This window comes from Buceros rhinoceros, unplaced genomic scaffold (assembly GCF_000710305.1).
Source record: "Buceros rhinoceros silvestris isolate BGI_N320 unplaced genomic scaffold, ASM71030v1 scaffold14426, whole genome shotgun sequence".
Lineage (NCBI taxonomy): Eukaryota > Metazoa > Chordata > Aves > Bucerotiformes > Bucerotidae > Buceros > Buceros rhinoceros.
The window spans coordinates 43,575-63,527 of record NW_010418270.1 but is presented as its reverse complement, the minus strand read 5'-3'; the positions used below and the strand labels follow the sequence as shown (position 1 = coordinate 63,527).

General features: G+C 45.8%; 1 protein-coding gene across 1 annotated transcript in view; it reads right to left on the bottom strand.

The window, feature by feature from the left end:
* Positions 1 to 19,953, bottom strand: part of TTYH3 (tweety family member 3) — a gene marked incomplete at its 5' end in the record, with an annotated part of 33,272 nt that overhangs the window by 7,573 nt on the left and 5,746 nt on the right. The window contains 11 exons of the mRNA XM_010138483.1: positions 292 to 367; positions 1,269 to 1,445; positions 3,458 to 3,594; positions 4,339 to 4,431; positions 4,551 to 4,643; positions 5,996 to 6,051; positions 13,192 to 13,267; positions 13,594 to 13,666; positions 16,096 to 16,191; positions 16,996 to 17,216; positions 17,851 to 17,962. Coding sequence (XP_010136785.1) covers positions 292 to 367; positions 1,269 to 1,445; positions 3,458 to 3,594; positions 4,339 to 4,431; positions 4,551 to 4,643; positions 5,996 to 6,051; positions 13,192 to 13,267; positions 13,594 to 13,666; positions 16,096 to 16,191; positions 16,996 to 17,216; positions 17,851 to 17,962 — 1,210 coding nt within the window. The remainder of the gene's footprint in view (positions 1 to 291; positions 368 to 1,268; positions 1,446 to 3,457; positions 3,595 to 4,338; positions 4,432 to 4,550; positions 4,644 to 5,995; positions 6,052 to 13,191; positions 13,268 to 13,593; positions 13,667 to 16,095; positions 16,192 to 16,995; positions 17,217 to 17,850; positions 17,963 to 19,953) is intronic.

Sequence of the window (19,953 nt, the reverse complement as noted above, 5' to 3'; positions counted from 1 at the left end):
GAAGTCACCCACCAAGATACTCATGCACTTCAGTGGTGGCAGGACTGGGCCCATAGGATTAACAGTGCCGATAAATCGAGTTTTATTCTTTCTGCGTGCAATGTCCAAAGTAGCATAGCAGGGTTTTATTCTCCATGGCAGGTGAGACATGGCTTGTATATCCAAATTGCTGCCATATATGGGCCAGATCCTGTGTTTGGCTGCACAGCCAGCTCCCTTCAGAGTATACAGGAGTGGTAAACGTGTATTCCCCAAAGTTGCTGAAGAGAGGAGCAGTAAAGAGAGACTTACTGAGGGAGGTGGGGACTCCCGGCCAATGAGCGGGGTATTCTCGCAACGGGGATTCTGGAAATTTGCATTCTGGCTCCTAGGAAAGGAAGACACACATGATAACAGGGGGTACGGGCCATGCTTCTCTGGGGAAGGTCTCTGATGGTGACATGGGACAGAGCATATGCACCCCCAGAACTACCGTATCAGGTCAGTCTCCCTCAAAGCTTTTCTTACAGCCAGGTGGATCCCTCTTTTCAGGCACAAAACTATCATTATTTTTCTCAGACTGAGCACCAGCTTTACACTCTTACTCAGAAGGGCTCACACTGAATCACGTCAAGTGATTTAAAAATAGGTCTGTGTGAAAATCTGCTTCCCTGCAGCATCAGAACTGCCAGGCTGCAGAAATGGAGATAAAATGAGGACAAAGTCTAAGGGGAAGAAGAAAATAATGCCAGCCCAAAAAAGATGGGTCCTGAAGGTAGTTCGAGTGTGATCAGGGTGAGGCACTTCTGAAGAAAGCTCTGAAGATCCCAGACTGGAACAGATGTCAGAGCTGACTGCAAATATGGTGGAAGGACAGAGCCTGCAGGCTTTGTCTTGCCTCTTGGTCTCTCAGGAGGCTTAAAATCTTCTGGCATGACTGCTCTGTCTGAAGAACCAAGTCTTCTGGTGACCAGAATCATTTTGGAGCCCAGAAAATACTTTCCTGCTACCTCTCTCTAGACAGATTTCTAAATCCTGCAGGACAAAGCTGATCACATTTGGGAGCGTGCTGTCTAACACAACTCCTCCTACTGCAGCACTTCTAAGCTATTCCTTTCTCCCAGGAGATGCCAATCAGAAAACGTGCCTTTTGACACTTTGGACAAAATCCTTCATCACTTTCTTCTGCTTGGTCGAGAGTGCCAGCCTCGCAGGACTCGGCGACAACAGAACCCAGAGCGGAGCAGCCTGGAGAAGGCACAACGCAGCCTTCTTGTCGGGATACTCACATGTACTCCGTGACGGGAGCATTGCTGACTGTGTGTGCTGCTGCTGGAATGCTGGTCTCACTGCCATAACTACTCCCACAGCTATAGAGGCTGGGCATGTGCACTCTGTAAAGATTATCGTGTGTTTGTCTACTCCCTTGAGCAGCTGATTCTTCTTCCCCATCATCATCTGAGCTTCTGCAAGAAGGAGAAAAAGTTCTTCCTAGAACCCTACAATCACCCCACATGTGGGGTTTGCAGGAAACCATGGTAATCCTAGGAACCTCCCAACCATCTTCCACACCTCCACATTTACACCCGTTTGGGATGTCTCAGGGTGGCAGTGTCAAACGCAGCCCACACCAGAGTGACTCAGTCCTCCCACAGATACCATCTGGACTCTTACACTGCGTGATCCCCTACACTCTCCCTGCGGTCTTCTCTCAGGGCCTGGCAGACAGCACAGTTCTGCAGCTGCCCGGTCTCACAACCAAAGGGTGGACACACATCCTGAAATACACAGCACTCAGATAACAGTCCGAGAAGCAGGGGGGATGTAGTGCCATGCACACCGCCGAAAGCGGCCTCACCCTTCAGAACTGCAGTCTGTGTCCTTCCATTTCTTGTAGCCATGTCCAAAGAGCTTTTAAGGCTAAGTCTCTGTAGACTTCTCTGAGCTCCCATTCTGGTTACAAAGGGTCTGCTTCAGCTCCTAGCAAAATCTACGAAGTCTTTTCAGAGACTAAGTTGCAACATCTGTGTCTCAAGACTCTATTCTCGTAGAAATGCCACGATTTTAAATCCATTTTAATGCAGAGCAGAGATGTTTGCCAGCTGATTCCTTCCCCCCTTCCCACAGTACCCTCTCATCACTCCTATACAATAGATACCGCTATTTTATCTCCCTAATTGTGGGATGAAGCACCAAGGTTTGAAATGTATTTTAGCGACACTTGACTAAGGTAGTAAGAGGTTCTACAGGCAGCGCTGTTTTGCTAGGGCAGACAGCACAGACGGCGCTGGAACATCCCAAGCATCACCTGCAGCTTCTGCACCACAAGGTGGCACTGGAGATTTATTCCGGGAATTACAGCCTGCCCAGTCTCTTACCGGCAATCAAGCATGTCCTGAAGGGACATCTCGGTGTCCTGAAGGCAGGCAGAGGAAGAAATGGTGCTCTGGGGAATGCAAGAGGGAATCCTGCAGTTCCCAGCAGCAGCCTGAGCCTGGGGCTGGCAGGGCAGGCAGCAGCCCACATGGACGGCTCCACTGCGCAAACCTTTCTCCTTCAAGTGGGCTAGCCTGCCCTTGCTCCTCTTGAGAATGTCTCTGCAGCTGCGTACAGAAGAGGTAAGGAAACCAGCCGTTTTCTTAAGGGCTATTCTGACGCATTTCCCAAGGCTTTCTCTGTGGGCACTGCAGGCCTGGCCGGCTCTGGCTTCCTGCTATTGTTCAGGATGTTCCATTTTACTTTGAACCTTGAGCCTCGGCTTCAACCACAAGAATCATGTTTCAGGACCACAGAAGAGAATCTGCTGCATGGCCTACTGCTCTTCTGCAAGAGCAGAAAGCTCAAAGCTATTTTAATAGCTGCATGTGGAGCTGCAGCAGCCCGTCAGTGAAGCGAAGGTTTGCTCAAGACTTACTGATCAGCCTGGTTACCATTGTCAATGTTAGTTTCAGACAACTCTGCTGTTAGATGATAGCCACCAATTTGCAAGTATCTGATCTGCCAGCGCTACTGCCAACAAAACAGCTCCTGGTTTCTGTCAGCTATGCAAGTCAGTTGCCCCAGTGTGACAAAAGCCAAAAAGGCAAGTGAGAATTGCTTCTCTTTCCAACTCTCTTCCCATACTGGAACAAACACCTCAAAGCAATGTAAGAGAACAGGTATTTTACAGAGATGGCACATAGTTCAAGCATTACCTCTCTCTGCAGCTATCGTCATTCATCTCGGACACGACTCAGAGTCCCACAGCGCACTGAGTATCTGCGCATCGTGCAGTAAGGTTCAGATGTAAATATTAACCACAGCCGGAGCAAAACCCCACAGTTTGGGGTTTTTTCTATTGGACCTGTGCTTACAACGCCTCACCCCTTGTACTCCTGGGATCATATGGGTAAGAGCTCCATATGCTCACAGGCACAAATCCAATCATTTCATTAGAAGAGAGCTCTACGGTGCTCCAGGATCTAAACCCTCTCTATACCTCTTTTGCTGCCAAGTGTGTGGGACGCTGCACACAATGGAACTGAACATGAGGGCTGTGACAAAGGAGAAGAGAACCAGGTAGATGAGGCCTTCCACTCCATCATAGCAAAAGCCCGTCAAAGCCTGGACGTAATCCTGGGGAGAGAAACGAGCAGAGTTTCCTGATCACCAGAGAGTTAACACTGAGCTCTAATTCAAAAGCCCTTTCCCTGGACTACATTCTCTGAACAACTTAAAGGATCATAGTCCTTTTTCCAGAGCATATTTCTGTTTCAGTTTCAAGGACCTCAAGTGTTTTCCATAACTGACCTAACCCTTATTTCCCCTCACAAAGTACAACTTGGATTTAGACATGGAAATATTTTCAACCCCACGCATAAGACCTCAAGAGAATAAAAAAGTCAAGGCAAACTCATCCACCCAATTTAAGATACTGCATTTCTCATTCAGCCTCTCAGCTTCCTCACTACGTCCCATTTCCCACGAACACAAGCATGGACTATCCGTTCCTCTGCCTTCAGAGACACAGCTAGGGCAACAGTTAGGCCATGCTACACTGGAGCTGTAAGGCATTCCACTCCACAGGAAAGGTAACAAATTATGTGCTATAAAAAAAACCAACCCTGCAAGCCCCTGAAACTTCAGGGGTGCAGCTTGTATGGATAAAGGCACGTTATCTCATTTCCTATATTGACCTTTACACATAAAGCTAAACCTGATCCAAATTCCCGTTCTCCTTTTTGCTGGAGTCCATCAGTAAAAGCCATTGTAAGCTGTTTTGGCACTCCAGAGATTTCAAACTCTGAAATAGTCAGTATGCTACAGGCTCTACACCCCCTCTGTTCTCTCTCAGCTCAAGCCCAGTTACTGAGTACTCACCAAATGCAGACTCCGGCAGTCTACTAAAGCTGTCAGTTGCTGCAAGTTGATTTCTGTTGAATTTAAAACCTCCTGGATCCGAGTGAGATACTCCTGTAAGCAACAGGCTAGTGATTACTGCAAGGAAAGGCCTTAGCAGGAGCTGATCTTGGGCTTTGGAAAGGGTAAGGGAAGCCAGAAAACACATGGAGAGAAAATTTGAGGAGAGTTACCTTGGAGGTGGGCTGCTCTCTGCTTGCTGACCTCATGAGTTCCATAACATCATCCTGCATTTCTACCAGAGCCTTGTGACTTCCTGACAGCTTCTGCTCAACAAAACAGGCAATGTTTCAGCAGTTCAGGCCACATGCACCCACAGAACTCCCAGGAAAAGACTTAAATCCTACTTCCTAAATACTGAAGCCTCATCTGCATGAATGGTACAAGTTAAGGATGTCTCAACTGACAGGTGCAGCTGTGATAGGGTTAAGTTTGACTTATCCTAACCTGGAAGAAGTACAGACAGAAAAAGAGGGGAAGGGAAGAACCAAAAAAAAAAAACCCCAAACCTACTCAAAGCACATAAACATACACAAAAACCATATACACAGCTGGGGCTGGCTCCAGGACAGAGGGGAAGGAGAAAGGAAAGCCACAAAACACAAGTTCTCACCAGAGCACAGCTGGATTTTTCTACTAAATCAGATGGCTCTTCATGATAACACTAGGAATTGTTTGTATTAGGGTGCAGCCTTCACATCCCATTAAAGCATCCATGGGAATTTCACATGCAATAGCACGTAAGAGTGTACTGAGCAACCAGAAACGCAACAGATGGCAACGGTGCATCATACCACCGCTTGAAGCGTTCCTACCCCACCCTTTAAAACAGAGGAAGACAAGACTTAAAAAATCCTAAATATAAATGGTGAAGCAGCTGGTGTCTGCCAAACGGTGGGTGGTGTGGGTTCATTCTGGCCTCTGATACATACATTTGGGATGGACCCAGCTGCTGTTCTTCAGCCCCCACACAAAAGAATAATGACTCACACTTACACTTCAGAATACAAACCCTTCAACATCCAAGGGATGTAAGAGGCACATGTGAGAATCACTCCCTCACCCACAGAAGCGGCTGGATTTTGGGAGTGGGGTGTTGCCACTCTTGTTTACTCACACTTACACTTCAGAATACAAACCCTTCAACATCCAAGGGATGTAAGAGGCACATGTGAGAATCACTCCCTCACCCACAGAAGCGGCTGCATTTTGGGAGGGGAGTGTTGCCCTTCTTGACCCAAAAAAAAGCCACAAGAAGAGATTCAAAGCAGTAAATACGTAGTTTCCCACCCTGGCATTAACTGTGGGTGCTCTGTCTCCCCACTGCTGCTCTTAGAAGAGTGCCACGTAAACAAAGGTACCACGAATAAAGCCACCACATCACACACGGATGGGCCCTTCTAAGAGGGCATCCTGGGCCTGAAGCAGGTCTTGATCAAGTTGGAAAAAACTGCTCACTAAATCACAGTGCCACCTCTTGCACAGCTGTAAAGTGGCAACCAAAGCTCTACCAACAGGTGAAATGCTCCCGAAACTAACACCTCCCATCAAAAGCACTTAACCTGTACCCTGCAGGATGCTGAGATGGGCTGAAGGGAGATAGGATGCTTATACTCACCTGCTGGAAAGGGTTGGGGTATCCAGCACTACAGGTAATGTAATAGCGAAGAGTATCTATGAAAACAGAAGAGAGTAATTCTAGAGATGTTGTTGTAGCTTTGCAGTATTTTACAACTGCCACAAGGGAGGTGTTAAGTTCTGAAAGCAATACACAAAATGAAAATGCAATATAATGGAATCACTTCCCTCTCTCTATCTAGGATTACACTGCATGGATGGCAGCAGAGAAAGGAATGTAAGCTGCCTTTGGGGAGAAAACAGATTTGTGTTCTTTTTTTTTCTTTTTTGAGCAGTGAAAGGCAATGGGGCTGCCCCACTTTAATAGTTAGATGAAACATCCAAAAGGTTTTATTCAGAGGTCAGCACTACCCACTGTATAAACATAAGACCTCTGTCTAGAATAAATCCAACTGCATGTTGAATTCCTGCAACTTCCAGGCGTCAGAATACAACTCTACAGCCACTGAAAGCAACCACTGACTGTGCCTAGGGCACGTAGCAGAGAGACAACTCAACTTTCAGCCAGTTCAGCTCACCAGCTAGGTCACACAGCCACAAAAGACTAGCACAGAAGAGGTAGCAGCAGTGATACAAGTAGAGGGTGCTATCAATAATAGCTCCGGAAGCAGATTGTTGGGCCAAAGGAGGTGCATACACACGTCCCTGTGCTGCTACACAATGCTGAATATACCGCCCCCTAAACGTACTGATTCAAATATTTAAAAGAGAACAGGGCAAAACAAGACATCTTCACAATGGGGGATTCTTCTGTCGTGTTCAAGGAGAAACTGGATTTAGGCAGTGTTCTGTAGAAGAACACGGGTAAGTTCTTCTAATTCAAGAAAATCATAACTTTCAGCAAGAGCGTTTCCTAAAAGCAGTATCACTTTGAAAGCAAGAGAGGAAACGGATGGGAGACCACAAGCTCTTGTCTTTCCGACCTTTACTAGGGCTGAACAAGTAAGTAGTATTTTTTCTGATGGATGCTACTTGTATGTAATTAGATTATAATTAAAAGGCTTTAATTAGACTTTAAGTAAAAGAGTGCATGTCATTTGCTTTGCATCCTTCTTTGGACTTATGCAGAAAAGGTATTTTCAATATTAAGTTAATTCTGCAGCCTTGATCAGGAAAGCAAGAAAGGATAGCAGCAACATCTCATCTGTTCAAGGGACTTCAGGTCAGTCGCTGGTAGCATCACAAAAGTCAATCTTAATACTGAGTAGCTCTACCAGTAATCACAGTTCAGTGAAGATGTGCTCGTGAACATCCAGACAGGACTGTTACAATGCTCTGCTGGCAGCATCATTTATTTCTAGGCTTGAAGGCACGGTTTTATTCTTCCCCATTCAGACGGGCGTGAAACCAGGGTACTGCCCTCACGAACCCTCCATAACACTACACCAACTGCCAGCATGCTCGACTTACAAATATCAGGCTTTCCCCTGCCATTCTCAATAACACTGTCGAGGGAAGGAACTCTGAAAGACTTGATCATCCAAATATCTTTAGATTATTTCTCAAACATTTACACTTCCTCTTCAAATGAATGGGAGGGCACCAGCTCAGCAAAATCAAGGGTGCTGTTGGCTCAGTAAAGACTATAAAACCCCCAAACACACATTATTCTGTATTTCACCCCTCTCCTCATCCTTTTCTCCATTCCTTTTAATCTTCTGTCTGTGACTTTCAGTAATGCACATTCCAGGCTGCAAAGCTGTTTTAGTCAATCCCACCTCAGAAATCAGCAAAAGCACAACGGCAGGCGAGCGGAGCTGTGAAGGAAGAGACCTAACTGTATCCTGACACTGTCGCGCTTCCCATAAATATTGAATGCACCTTTCGGCAAGCCAACACACTGGAGACCAAGCGGTGCACCACAGACTGTCAGCTCCTGCACACTGGCAACGCAACCTGACAGCTGTTATTTATAATTCAGTAGCTTGCTTTGGGACAGTTTCTGCCAGCTGCTCCATCTCCCCCCCACTGACTCTTTCTCTGGGATGACTTACACCTCCTCAGTTAAGCCTCTAAATAGCAATTAGCAAAAACTTGGGCAGACAGGAGGGCAGCAAGAACCGCTTTGTGTGCCTCACTTTGGGCAGACCACGCAAACGACTGTCCACTGCTGGGCCAAGGAAAGGACTGCTCCTCCTGGGCTCGTAAATCACACTAACGGCTATGGAAAGATGGTTGAAATGCACCTGCACTGAGCGAACAGCATAGCAACAGCTATTCACAGCGTCACACATGGTGACCTGAAGGAGCTGTGATCTTGTCTAGTACTTATTTTAAACCAACAAACCACTAAAGGTTGTTGTTAGGCTCTCACGGTGGTATCAAGGCTACATCATTTCTAAGTGTGTTAAGTTGCATGACATCCTGTTAATACATAGCTCTAGAAATGTTTGTTGAGGGCCTTCTGGATCATCCCTGGTGGGCAGATTACAGATTAGAGATCTGATACCATCGCAGTTTGCAGCTTGCAAGCCCAGGATAAAGATTACTGGTTACAAGGGAAGCAAAAAGTAGTACAGTGGAATAAGTGGTTTCCTCGCTGCCCCTGGAAGGCAGGATCAGCCAGGCTTCACCGTGGCAGTGTGAAGCTTCACTGATGCTCTGTGGCTGACAAGTGTGACAATCTGAACATACGTGTTTCCAAAACAGCAAAGCCCGCAGAAGCAGCTTTCCCTTGCGCTGGACCCGGTGTGCCAACAGCTGTGGTGCTTTAAAGCTAAAGCTACAACAGCCAGTGAAGCTGGCTTAAAGTCACCCTGCGCTGCAAAGCCTGGAAGTGGAGTGTGACCCCTGACTCCACGACACCAGGAGGGGAACAAGGAAAGTGCAGGAGGCACCTTCGCCAGTTTTAAACCTGGGGGAGGCTATCCTGTAAAACACCAAATCTCCCATTTCCATCCAGGAAACAGCTATACTAACCCACCATTTGCACGCTAACAGCTCCAGGCAATTTCCTTCTATAATTATCTTGCCAGTGCATTTTCCTCTCAAGGAAAGTTCCTGAAGGTTGCATCTGACTTTTGAAGGTATCCTTTAGGCAATCTAGTTTATAGCAGCAGGGTTAGGCAGGGTCACAGTTGCAGCTCCCTATGCCTGCTGTCACCAGCAGCAATCCTCCTGACCCGTCCTCTCTCTGCACAGGCAGTGTGGGAGCAGAAGGAAAGAAAGGGAACTACCCAAAGTGTTTTATTTCTGCAAAGTCTGTTTTTCCTAGAAAGGAAAGTAGAACTGCCCACTAAAGACAGCTTCAGCTGCTAGAACTACTTGCTGCTTCTGCAACCATGGAGACTTACTACTCACTTCAAAGCCCAGCCAAAATGCAAAACTGGCATTATGCACCTGCCAAGAGGCAGGGAGAAGGTCTGCAGGGTAAAGGGGAATCAGAAAAAAAGATCCTCATTTAAAAAAAAAAAAAAAGTATCTTCACACCTAGAATGAATTTTCCCAGCCCTTCTTCATCTCTTTTTGAGCATTCTCTAAGCAGTTTGCATTTTACATATATGCCCAGATGAGACTGTCTCTGTGGGTTCAATCAGAGAAAGCTGAAGTGCATAGCCTGGGATGTCAAAGGAAGCGACTCTTGGCCACATTTTCTTGCCCAGGTAACAGGTATTCCACCAGGAGTTTTGCTTCAGTTTGACAGCAAAGGGAAGTATTTGCATAACATTTGTATTTCTCTCATCTGTGTCACACTTGTGCTGGTGAAATCAGTCATCGTGAGCCTTCAGCAAAGGGCTCCTGGCCATCCCACATGTCCTCCACTCAAAGCTTTCTGCTAATCAGGACTGCAACAAAACCATGCCGCAAAACACAGCCTCTCTGGTCTGACATCAGCTCAGCAGGGTTCGCGAGGGCGCTTCTCTGGGCAAACTCTTTTCTGTGGTGCCACTGAGCCCAAGTAATACCTGTGCAACCACCACACACCCCACATGAGGTTTTGTCCTGACCTTCTAGAGAGAAAAGGGAGGTGGTGGTGATGTCAGTCCTCCAGTTCGTTCAGCTCTGGGCTTCCAAGATGAGAGTGAATCAGTGAGAGGCCAATTAGAAGGTTGTGTGCGACGCAAATGCTTGCTGCTTAAATCTGAGCCGCTAAATCTCAGCATCCAGCCTGACCAACTTGCCTGGACCGGAGGTAAAAGGCTCCATTATCCACCCCCTGAGGTTTACAGCTCCTTCAGATGAGGCGAGTGGCTGTTCACCACGTGGATTTCTAGTAAGAGAATCTGGAGAAAGCTCTTCCTGTTGTTTAGACAGATTGTGCCTTTTTATTTAATTTTATGCAATATGTCATCGGATAATAACTTAATATCAATGAAAAAGAATGAGACTGGAAGATGGCCTCCTGCTTTGAAAATAAACATCTTGGCTGCACCAAGTCTTTTTACTAGCAGCAGGAGCTGATTATACAGCCCCTGTTCAACTCCATTGGCTTTATCTCAATTAATGAATACTGGGTGAGTTAGGCACATATATCAGCCTCTTCTGCAAAATGATTAAAGTCTCTCCTCCTCCTGAAACCTGCATTAAGGCTCTTTGCCCCCCCTTCTCCCACCCGCCCACTTTTTTAATGCAGCACAGTTTATCTACAAAACAAGGACATCTCCTCTCCAGCTAAAAACATGACAACAATAATAATGCACTTAATCAGATTATTCTCTGCTCCATTAATTCTATTTAGATTTGCAAACAGCAATTAATACACAAACAGGAATATTAACATACTAGTTGCCCAGTACCCAGCACAGTTATTTTTCTGTGAAAACCACTTTAACCACCACCACCAAAGCAGAAGGACAAATACGAGAATATGCCAACCCCGACGAGCGAGTCCTAGTCTGAGCGCCAGAGCACAGGGCTGGGAAGCTTACAAACACATTATACTTGAAAACACCAACAGAAAATAGTTATTAAAGGAAAAACTGACCCAGCACTACAAAGCTTCTTAAGATTACTCGTTAGTTCTTATATGCTTAAGAATAGATGGCAGCACCTAGCCCAGCGTGCTGTAGCCCAGCACTGGGCAAAAGCAGATACCTAGGGAAGGCTGAAACCATGAGCGCCCTCTCAGCCCAAGTTCAGCTGAAGTCATTCCTAAGGCAAATGTGACTCCTATCCATATGGTAACTCGAGATGGATTCTTCTTCCATGGACTGCCTGAGCCCCTCCATCCACTCACACTCTTAGTCACCTCTTTTCTGAGCTGGTGGGATAGAGCTTTGAGCAACCTGGTCTAATGAAAGGTGTCCCTGCCCATGGCAGGGGGTTGGAACTAGATGATCTTTAAGGTCTCTTCCAACGCAAACCATTCTATAATTCTATGGTCCAATACACTCTGGTGAAATTAGCTGGAGCAATCTCGGAGTGTTTCTGCCTCGTGTCTATACTGCTGTTAACATTAGAGAGCATCGTCCAAAGAGCAGAGGCTGCAAACCAGAGTGTGACAAATCCATGTCCTAGAACTAGAAGCCTTCGACCAGGGCACCTTCCTCTGAGAGGACAGCATTGATACAGGCTCCCAGCTGCCTGCCCTGTCTCCTCTAGGTCACCATCATTGTCTATATGGCTCAACTGATCACAAAGCAGCTGCTACAATTCACGGCCAGGCATATTACAGGATACTATCACTTTTTTCAGACTCTTAAAGATGTTTCTAAGGAGGCATTATTGGGATTAAAGTGCCACTGAGTGGTGTCACGCTTCAGTCCTCACATCGTGATTTTGCTTCCTGCTCAGGTGCACGGGATGGTCCTGACAGTGGGGATCAAGAACTATTTCTGTAGCTTCCTGATCATAAGCTATGACACAGCAGTGAAAACCCACATGGGAAGGCAGAACATTTGATCATCTCCCAGCCAGCTGCCTACTGCTATGGCAAACTCAGAAGTTAGACTGATTTCCTTCGGAAAAAAAAGGAAAAGGCACTCACGAACGCTCAACGGCTGCCTAACAGCAGGGAGCTGACACACCAGCAACCCACGGAAGGGGCCACCCTTCCAGCTCAAGCCTGTGACAACACCTGCTCTTCCTCCTCTTCAGTGTTTCTCTTAGACCCATTCACTGTTATTTATGGAGCCTTAACAACTGTTATAGCTCGCGGTGCTGCCAGAACAGAGCCTGATTTCACCCGGGGGAGCTGACTGTCCCTGCCAGAGGAAGCAGGAGGAGGGACAGAATGTCACTCACCGTTAGCCTCTAAGTGAATGATACTGATTAATGAAAAACTGCAGGAGCCCCGCAGACAAGGGACAACTGAAACAGCAGCAGCATGAAGGGACGTTCTTCAGTTTCCCAGGGTCAATTTAACTGTTACCAAACCCGCTCCAGAGCTGATTTGGCTTACCAAATTATTATAGCACACGGCTGACATTAGCGTCAGGTATTTCCCCTTGGCCTCACGGACCCATTTGCCTCCTTGAACAACCAGGAGGCTAGCTTGGTACCTGAAGCCACATCTTCGTCCCCTTCACAGCCAAGAGAGGACTTTAACCTCGTGCGGTGTGAAACACTCAATCTCTTCCCTCTGTTACAAAGAGAGCTGCCTGACTATCCTCTCTTTCAAGGAAATTATTCAATAAGGTGTTCCAAGAATAAGCTGCAGGGTAGTAATATCAGCCTGTACGTACTCTTTTATAGAACATCCTTCCTCCAGGCATGAACATTTTTATTGCTTCCAATCCCTACATCCTCAGCCATGGCTACATACCTAATTCCCTATCAGTTAGCTGCACAGTAAGAGATGGCATTTGGGTAAGCACATGAGCCATGCACGAGATCTTCTGTACACAAGGGAAAGATTCTCCGATTCCAGCAAATAAGAACCAAGAAAAACAAACGGCTCCTTTTGAAATCAGTGTCATTGCTTATTTGTGTTTTGTCATAGACAAAACTACATAGAGGAACTAGCAGGTGGAGAGAGGGAAAAGCGTATGCACGTGGAGCCCTGGAAAACAAATGTTCTTCCCAAAGAAGCATTTATATCCCGGTCAGAAGTGCACATGTGCACTTGGTTTTTGTCAGAAGAGCCTTCAGAACCTTTTTTCTGCCTTGGGCCTAAGGTGGAAATAACTAATAAGAGCTCTTCTCTTCAAAACACGGCCTTAAATTCTCAGTCACTGCCATGCTCCTGTGTGACAGCTGGAGGCAGTACCCTGTGCCAAAGCCAGTCCCAGCACTTACCAGCACTAAGCACTGCATTCTCTTCAACCATTTTGGAGACATAAGCATCAGGGTTAACACAGAAGTCACTGGAGCCCTAGATAGATGCAAGACAAAAGGGAAAAGCAACATCAAAGAACACCAGTATCAAAGAGCAGTTGAGCCAGGTTAACATCAGGGAACCCTCTGCTATAGGGGTGTTTCAGATGCTGAAGTCTCTCATCGTCATCCCCGCTAGCACCACTTTGCACAACCGCACCAGTTCCAGCACCGCTGAGGAAGGAGGAGCTCTGTATTTTCTATAGACACAAACTGCTGGGACAGCTACTTAGAACAACACTATAAAACAGGCACAGTGTAAAATCAATCTTGTGCCTGATAAACATGCAAAGGGTGAATAGGACTTGGATCAGAGCCACTTACCACAGCGACAGCCAACTCCAGACCCAAGGATCCCCAGCTGACTATCAGGGCAAACACCCCAAGCAAGCACACCCTGTGGGAGACAGACAGATGGCAGATGTAGAAGCTCTGATTTCAAGCAGATCCTTTCACAAGATGTATTATTTGGAGTCCAACGCAATTACCAAATCCAAGGAATTGTCAACCACTTTATCTTCTGATAAACCATTCCATTTTATGTGTCATGGACAGCAGCAACCAGAGAAGTTTATGTCCAGCTGCTGGTTCCCACACTACCTGGCCCTGGGGCTGCAGGGGAAAGAAGGAGAGAGTGGAGGCAAAGTCTTACCCTGCTTCCAGCAGGGAAGCCAAAGGCACAAAGACACAGGGGTGGCTGTAGGGAAGGCATTTTGACAGTTGGATGATTACAGTCCCATCACTTTTATTATTTCCATGCTGGACTTTACTTTCCAAGTCCAAAGATATTTAAAGAAAAATTTTCCATATCATAAAATCCCACAAAACCATATGAACCCAAACTGGACAAATCCCTCCTGTTTCTAGAATAAGTGAGGCTGCCAGGTGTAAGCATGGCATGGCCACAGACACTGGCAGGGAACTGTTAGGACACCTGACTTTGGGTCCAAGCTGTGTGCATCCCACTCAGCCCCAGGACAGAGAGAGAGACCTGCAGGCCAACAGTTTAGATGCCTGCCACTACCGTGCAAGTCCATTGCTGCATAGATTTAAAAGTTTTGTTGTGGCAGCTGGACCCCATTACCAACAGAGTGGGAAGTGGCTGCTACCAAGCGGGTGAGGCAGCAGGATGACAGAGCAGTGCTCTCGGTGACGCTCAGCTAGCACACGCCAGTGGAAAAAAGCTTTTGCACTTCCCAGGCAGCACATTAGCTCTTCACCTCTGCTGTCAGGATGAGTACTAGGGATGTTTAGGCAAAAGTGCTCCGCTACTCCCTCAGGTATGGGGATGCAGACTAATACGCAGTTTCATTTTATGTATCCCTGTCTTCAAAGTAAAGGGATGCTGGTTTGCTCTCTCAGGGATGCTTTTTCCTTCAGGCTTTGAAAAACAAGTAGGTTCCCTCCCACCGCACCCTGAAGAAAACAAAACAAAAAACCTGTTCATACCAAAGATATTCTTCATTCAAATATAGCATAAGCATCTCTGTGAGAAAGGGGCATATCTCTTTTCTGTCTCATTGAAGACTAGAGCATTAAAAAAAAGAAATCTATGGGTCTCCATTTAAAAAAAAACCCCACCTCTCAGTTTACCAACTTATTTTATTTGAGTAATCCCTACTCTGTGAATGGATCTGTAGCTCACCCTGCAGAAGTAATGGAGCTTCAGACTGACCTCTGTGCAGCACTCCGGAATAAGACACTAAAAACTCTATTACGCTTTTTCTAAATGGATGCAAAAATTACCAGCCATGGATCAGCAAGGTTCTGTGGTTTTATGACATAAGGACAACTCAGCTTGGGGCCTCCAGCTGAGCACGGTAATCCATAAGACACATTTATTGTTTTCCTTTAAATGAAGGTGACTGGGTCAGGAAATGATTGCTTGGCTAAAAGATCTAAAACTGGTATTTCACCCTCTTACTTGGCTGTCATACATTTGCTTCTTTATGCCATGCGCTCCCTTTGGGGAATGCCTTAATATGAACTTCTGGCTAACGGGGAATGAGATTCTAATTTAAACCTTGTGTTTACCATCTGTGCACACACTTGGACTTTTGTCTGTATAACCTGCCAGGTATGAAGTCATCTGGCAAATAATAAATCTGAATACACACTCCAATTATTAACAGCATTACCATCTACCAGGATAAACTCTTGGCCATGCCCGTTGTCAAACTGTCACTATGTTGATGATGCCGGTATCTTTGCCAATTATGCCAAGATAGAGGAGTATTTTTCTCTTGTAATGGGGCCTGAGCATGGCAGCATTTGCGGTGCTTTTTAGAAACAGGCATTAATACCGAAGTGCCATGGCAACAAGACTCCTCCTCATAACTGTACAAACCACTGCGTGTTCTCGGTTTAATGTTTCTTCAGGTGTGACAAAGATAAACAAGAGCAGATCGTGACACAAAAGGCACGCTACCAGGTTGTGTAGACACATGCAAGGATTATCATAGATTAATAAACGCCTTCATGGCTACAGAGAATTAAAGGGAGGCTTTTAGAGCCTGTACATTTAAGGGAGAATGTTCACATTCCTATCTCCCAGCAAATGGAGGCTACCAGTGCTACCCAGTGGAAGGCAGGCTGCCCAGATGAGTTCCCCATCTTTTGATGAGGAAGCAATGGACACCAGTACCAGTGCATTTCACAGCTCAGGAACCTTCCTGTGAAAATTCCCTAATCCTATCCACAGAGCTGTGCTCTACAAAGTCTCTCTGCATTGAGGGGCAAATTTAAGATGTTCGGTATCAGAAGTCCTTGATATGAAACAGTCTGGAGGTTGAAACGAGCAGGCACTGTGCCTGGGTCAGGACTTACCCCATAAGAATGGCCCTGGAGTTTCTAATGAGCCCAAAGAGCACCAACAAACATATCAGGACATGGAAGAGGAGCAGGCCCAGGTATCCCAGCCACCTGCAGCAAACAAAAACATAGTCTGCAAAGAAAAACTGGTGTATAAGAGGTGCAGATCAAGCAGCTAGCATGACTCAAGGGAAAAACACAACCCTTGTTTTCTTCAAGTAAAAGCCACCACTGATGATTAATCTCCAGAGAGCTCTGGATATTTGCTGGGTCTGGAGTCAAGGCAGGTAAAAGCATTTGCTCAACATGCCCAGCATCCACAGCTGCTGAGAAAGGAGATTGCTAATCTTTTTCTAGGGTAAAGTTATACGAAACCAGACACCACCAACTGAAGAAGAGGCATTGCAGCTTCTTGAACTTCTAGACATTGGTTATAAAATGCTTCAGTTATTTATTCCATGTGTGGAGAGAGGCTTTTTTCTTCTGGAATACAGCTGATGCAATCTTTTATTAAATATGTTTAATAAAAAGAAGTGTTAAGGTGCAGTCTTAACTCATGGAACTAGTGCAGTTTCCTGCTCTAGTTAATGTGTCATACAACTACACCACACTTACTAGGACACAATCGTATCTATCTCTGTGGCTGATTTTTTCTCCAGTGTTAAAACACAAGCCACATTTTTGTACATTGAGGGTAAGTTTTCCTTTAGCTGGTAATAAACAGTTAAGAAAAAAAGTTGTCACCGTTTGGATTCAAACAATGGAATTTTGCTGTAAGAACAAATCAGCTGGGTGGGCCAAGAGCACCTGCAGTAATATAGAAAGCCTTTGGCTCAGCCACCCAGAACGCACATCACTGTCACAAAACAGGCCAAAATTCATGCTACAACCACTACACCACAGTGTGCTACACACCTGTACCAGTCATAGAGGTCAATCTGAATTGCCAGCTCCTCCAGGGACAGCTCTTCATTCTTCCAAAAGGGGATCTCAGTTGCTTGCCTGACCAGATTGTCCAAGAGACCTTGGAGTTTCTGGACAATATGCAGGTATTCTGTCTGCTTCGTGAATATCTCCTCCAGGATGAGCAAGTTTGGTTCCACCGTTTGGTTTAGGGCCACTGCAGTATCTAGTACCTATAGTATGGGGAAGAAAAAGGGGGAGAAAAGAAAACAGGAAAATAAATAAAGGACAGAAGGTCAAAGAAGTAAAGGAGGATTCCTTCTTGCTAACAAGTCATGGATAGCTTTCAGATTACCAGTCCTGTGTCTTAAGCAGCTCAGACTGCTTACCCTTCAAAAGCACCTTACAAGCATCTATAAAAGCAGATTATTCGCTCGCAGCCCAGTGACGGCATCTCAGCTGGGCCTTTACCAGATGTACACATTTTGCAGCCATTAGGGTTGCAGTATGATACCATGAAATTAGAGATGGCACAGGAACAACTGATGGTACTAAAATGACACATTTTACTAAAAGACTTGTCTGCTTTGGCCTGCCTCCTCTTCTGGGTGTGGAAAAGAACTGATCAGAAGCTGTTTTTAAACCTAGCAAAGAGAAGATTTAACAAGCTGTGTTTGCTTTGATATTTTTAGAAGAGCTGAAGAAATCACCGCTCTGTTAATGGAAAATTTAGCACATCTCTAAGCCCAGGCACTAACAGAAAACAGGAAGAGACATGGGCACAGTCAGATTCAAGAGAAGAGGTGCTGAGCACGTCTGCTCATTCCCACAGTCCCCATTTGCTAGCGTGTCTCTCCCAACGCTTACCCGGTCTTGGACACCTGCCACAGTGCGGTTTGCATGGCGTAGCGAGTACGTCAGCCGGTGAATGCCGTCACTGGTCTCTCCATTCCCGTAGAAGCCAACAGCAATTCCGGCACTGCAGAGAAAGCAGGGAAGAAAGGGCAGAGTTAAAGCTAAAAGGCAAGTTATATAACGCGTGGTTTACTGCTACAGCACCCTTGGTGGTCGCACCAGCACTGTCCAGAGAAAGGGAAGCCACATGCCTCCCAACAATCACGCTCCTCAACAATCACTAAAAAAATTCCCCTGTAAACATTCACCCGTGTTTTCCACGCAGCCACTGATTCTCTGTATCACATCCACCTGAGGAACAGCAGAACACCATCCCTTCAATACGTACGTTTCATTAATGGTACAACAATGAAAATGCGTTAGAGTTCAGACCTAGCCATGAGCAACCAGAAACCCAGCCAGCCAAGCGGCTCTCCAGTGGCCCTGGCAAGAGCTACTGCTATCGCTCTGTCAGGAGACACGTCCTGCTTCCGCTGGACATGAAACACAGACTGTTTTGTTACATTTTTAAACAGCAGGACACAAAGAGTTTGCATTGACTTTTTGTCCATGGTGATGGTTCCTCTAGATACATTTTCCATGCCCTCTTCTCTACATAGTGAAATATCTACGAACATCATCTAGCTTGATTTATCTTCCCATTAGTACATTTGAGATGCACTGATTTAGAGTACAGAGAAGGAAGGCTTAATAACTTACTAGGACAAAAGTCTGATTTATTTTTAAAGCAAGTGAATTTCAAGCTTGCAGACAATCCAACTCCAGCTGCTTTGCAAATTACCACCTATCAGCTGATTTGCCATAACTGTCCACACATATCAGTCTGCCCCAATTATGAAGTAAACCATATTAGCTTAAGCCTCACTTAAAGGAGGAAGATCCTGCAAATGAGTTGCAACCAGGAGATTATCCCATGCAAGCCAATGATACCTCTTCTATTAAGACATCACTGCAGGAACTCAGTTCCTCTTCCCAAACCCATTTTTCCTAATAACAGAGGAGGAAAGAACTTCCAAGGGGGTCACACAACTAAACTTTGGGCAAACAAACGTTACCAAGACACAAATTTCCTTTTCTCCTGTCATATCTAGCTCCAGAGTAGCCAGGATCTTTTCTGGGAAGGTTCTCAAGACACCAAGGTTGCATTTGTGGTAGTTGAAAGGAAGGTGGCGGTTTTGGTGTAACCCTAAAATTATTCTGGATTAAATATTTAGTTTCTTCATGGCAACTTTGTGCTTGGGTTATAACAAACCCTCACAGAGGTGGTCTGAGGAGGAATAAGAGAAAGAAAACAAGCCAAACAACAGCTTTCAGAATAAGTAAGCGAGGTGCCTTTGTTTAACAGGACAGGTCACTAAAGGACATTCGGCATTCTTCACCACCATCACCGGCTGGGAAATGAACCCAGGCAGGCCAGCCAGAGAGGGCTTTGTCTGGATAACAGACTCTTGGACAGATTTGTTCTGGCACACAGATCAATCTGCAGCCCAAACGACCGTTTCTGCTCTCAGTCCTCTCCTGCAGGAAGACAGCATTCACCCACCCCTCCTTTCGTGTGCTCATCCGCTTCAGAAAGAGTGAGCAGGACAATATAGTTCACCTGGCTGCATTTGTACATATTCCTCATACATACAAGAAATGGAAGCAAAGACCATGTGCTGGAAGTGAAGCCACTACGAAAATCTGTGTCAGCGTCATGCTTTTTCCAACTATAGAATCTCCATAAATTATAGAGGGCTTGGCCCATAAAAACCTTCAGCTGAGGAGTTTTCTAGGGATAGTAGGCAGCCTACATCATATACAGAAAGAGAGATAGTAGGTATAGAACTCTTAATATTTAGTATTAATAAAAGAACTCAGCCTCTTTCCTCATGAGCATCATTCCTCAATCATTTTCCTAATGCAAATGATGCTCATAATTAAAGAGAGAAAAGCCCTCTGCATCCCTCCCTGGTTGTAGCTATTATCAGACCTTGATAAGGCCTGGGATGGAGGGAGGAGAGACAAACACCCACCCACCCACCCCTCCTCCTGAGGGAGAGAGCCTGGCGATCC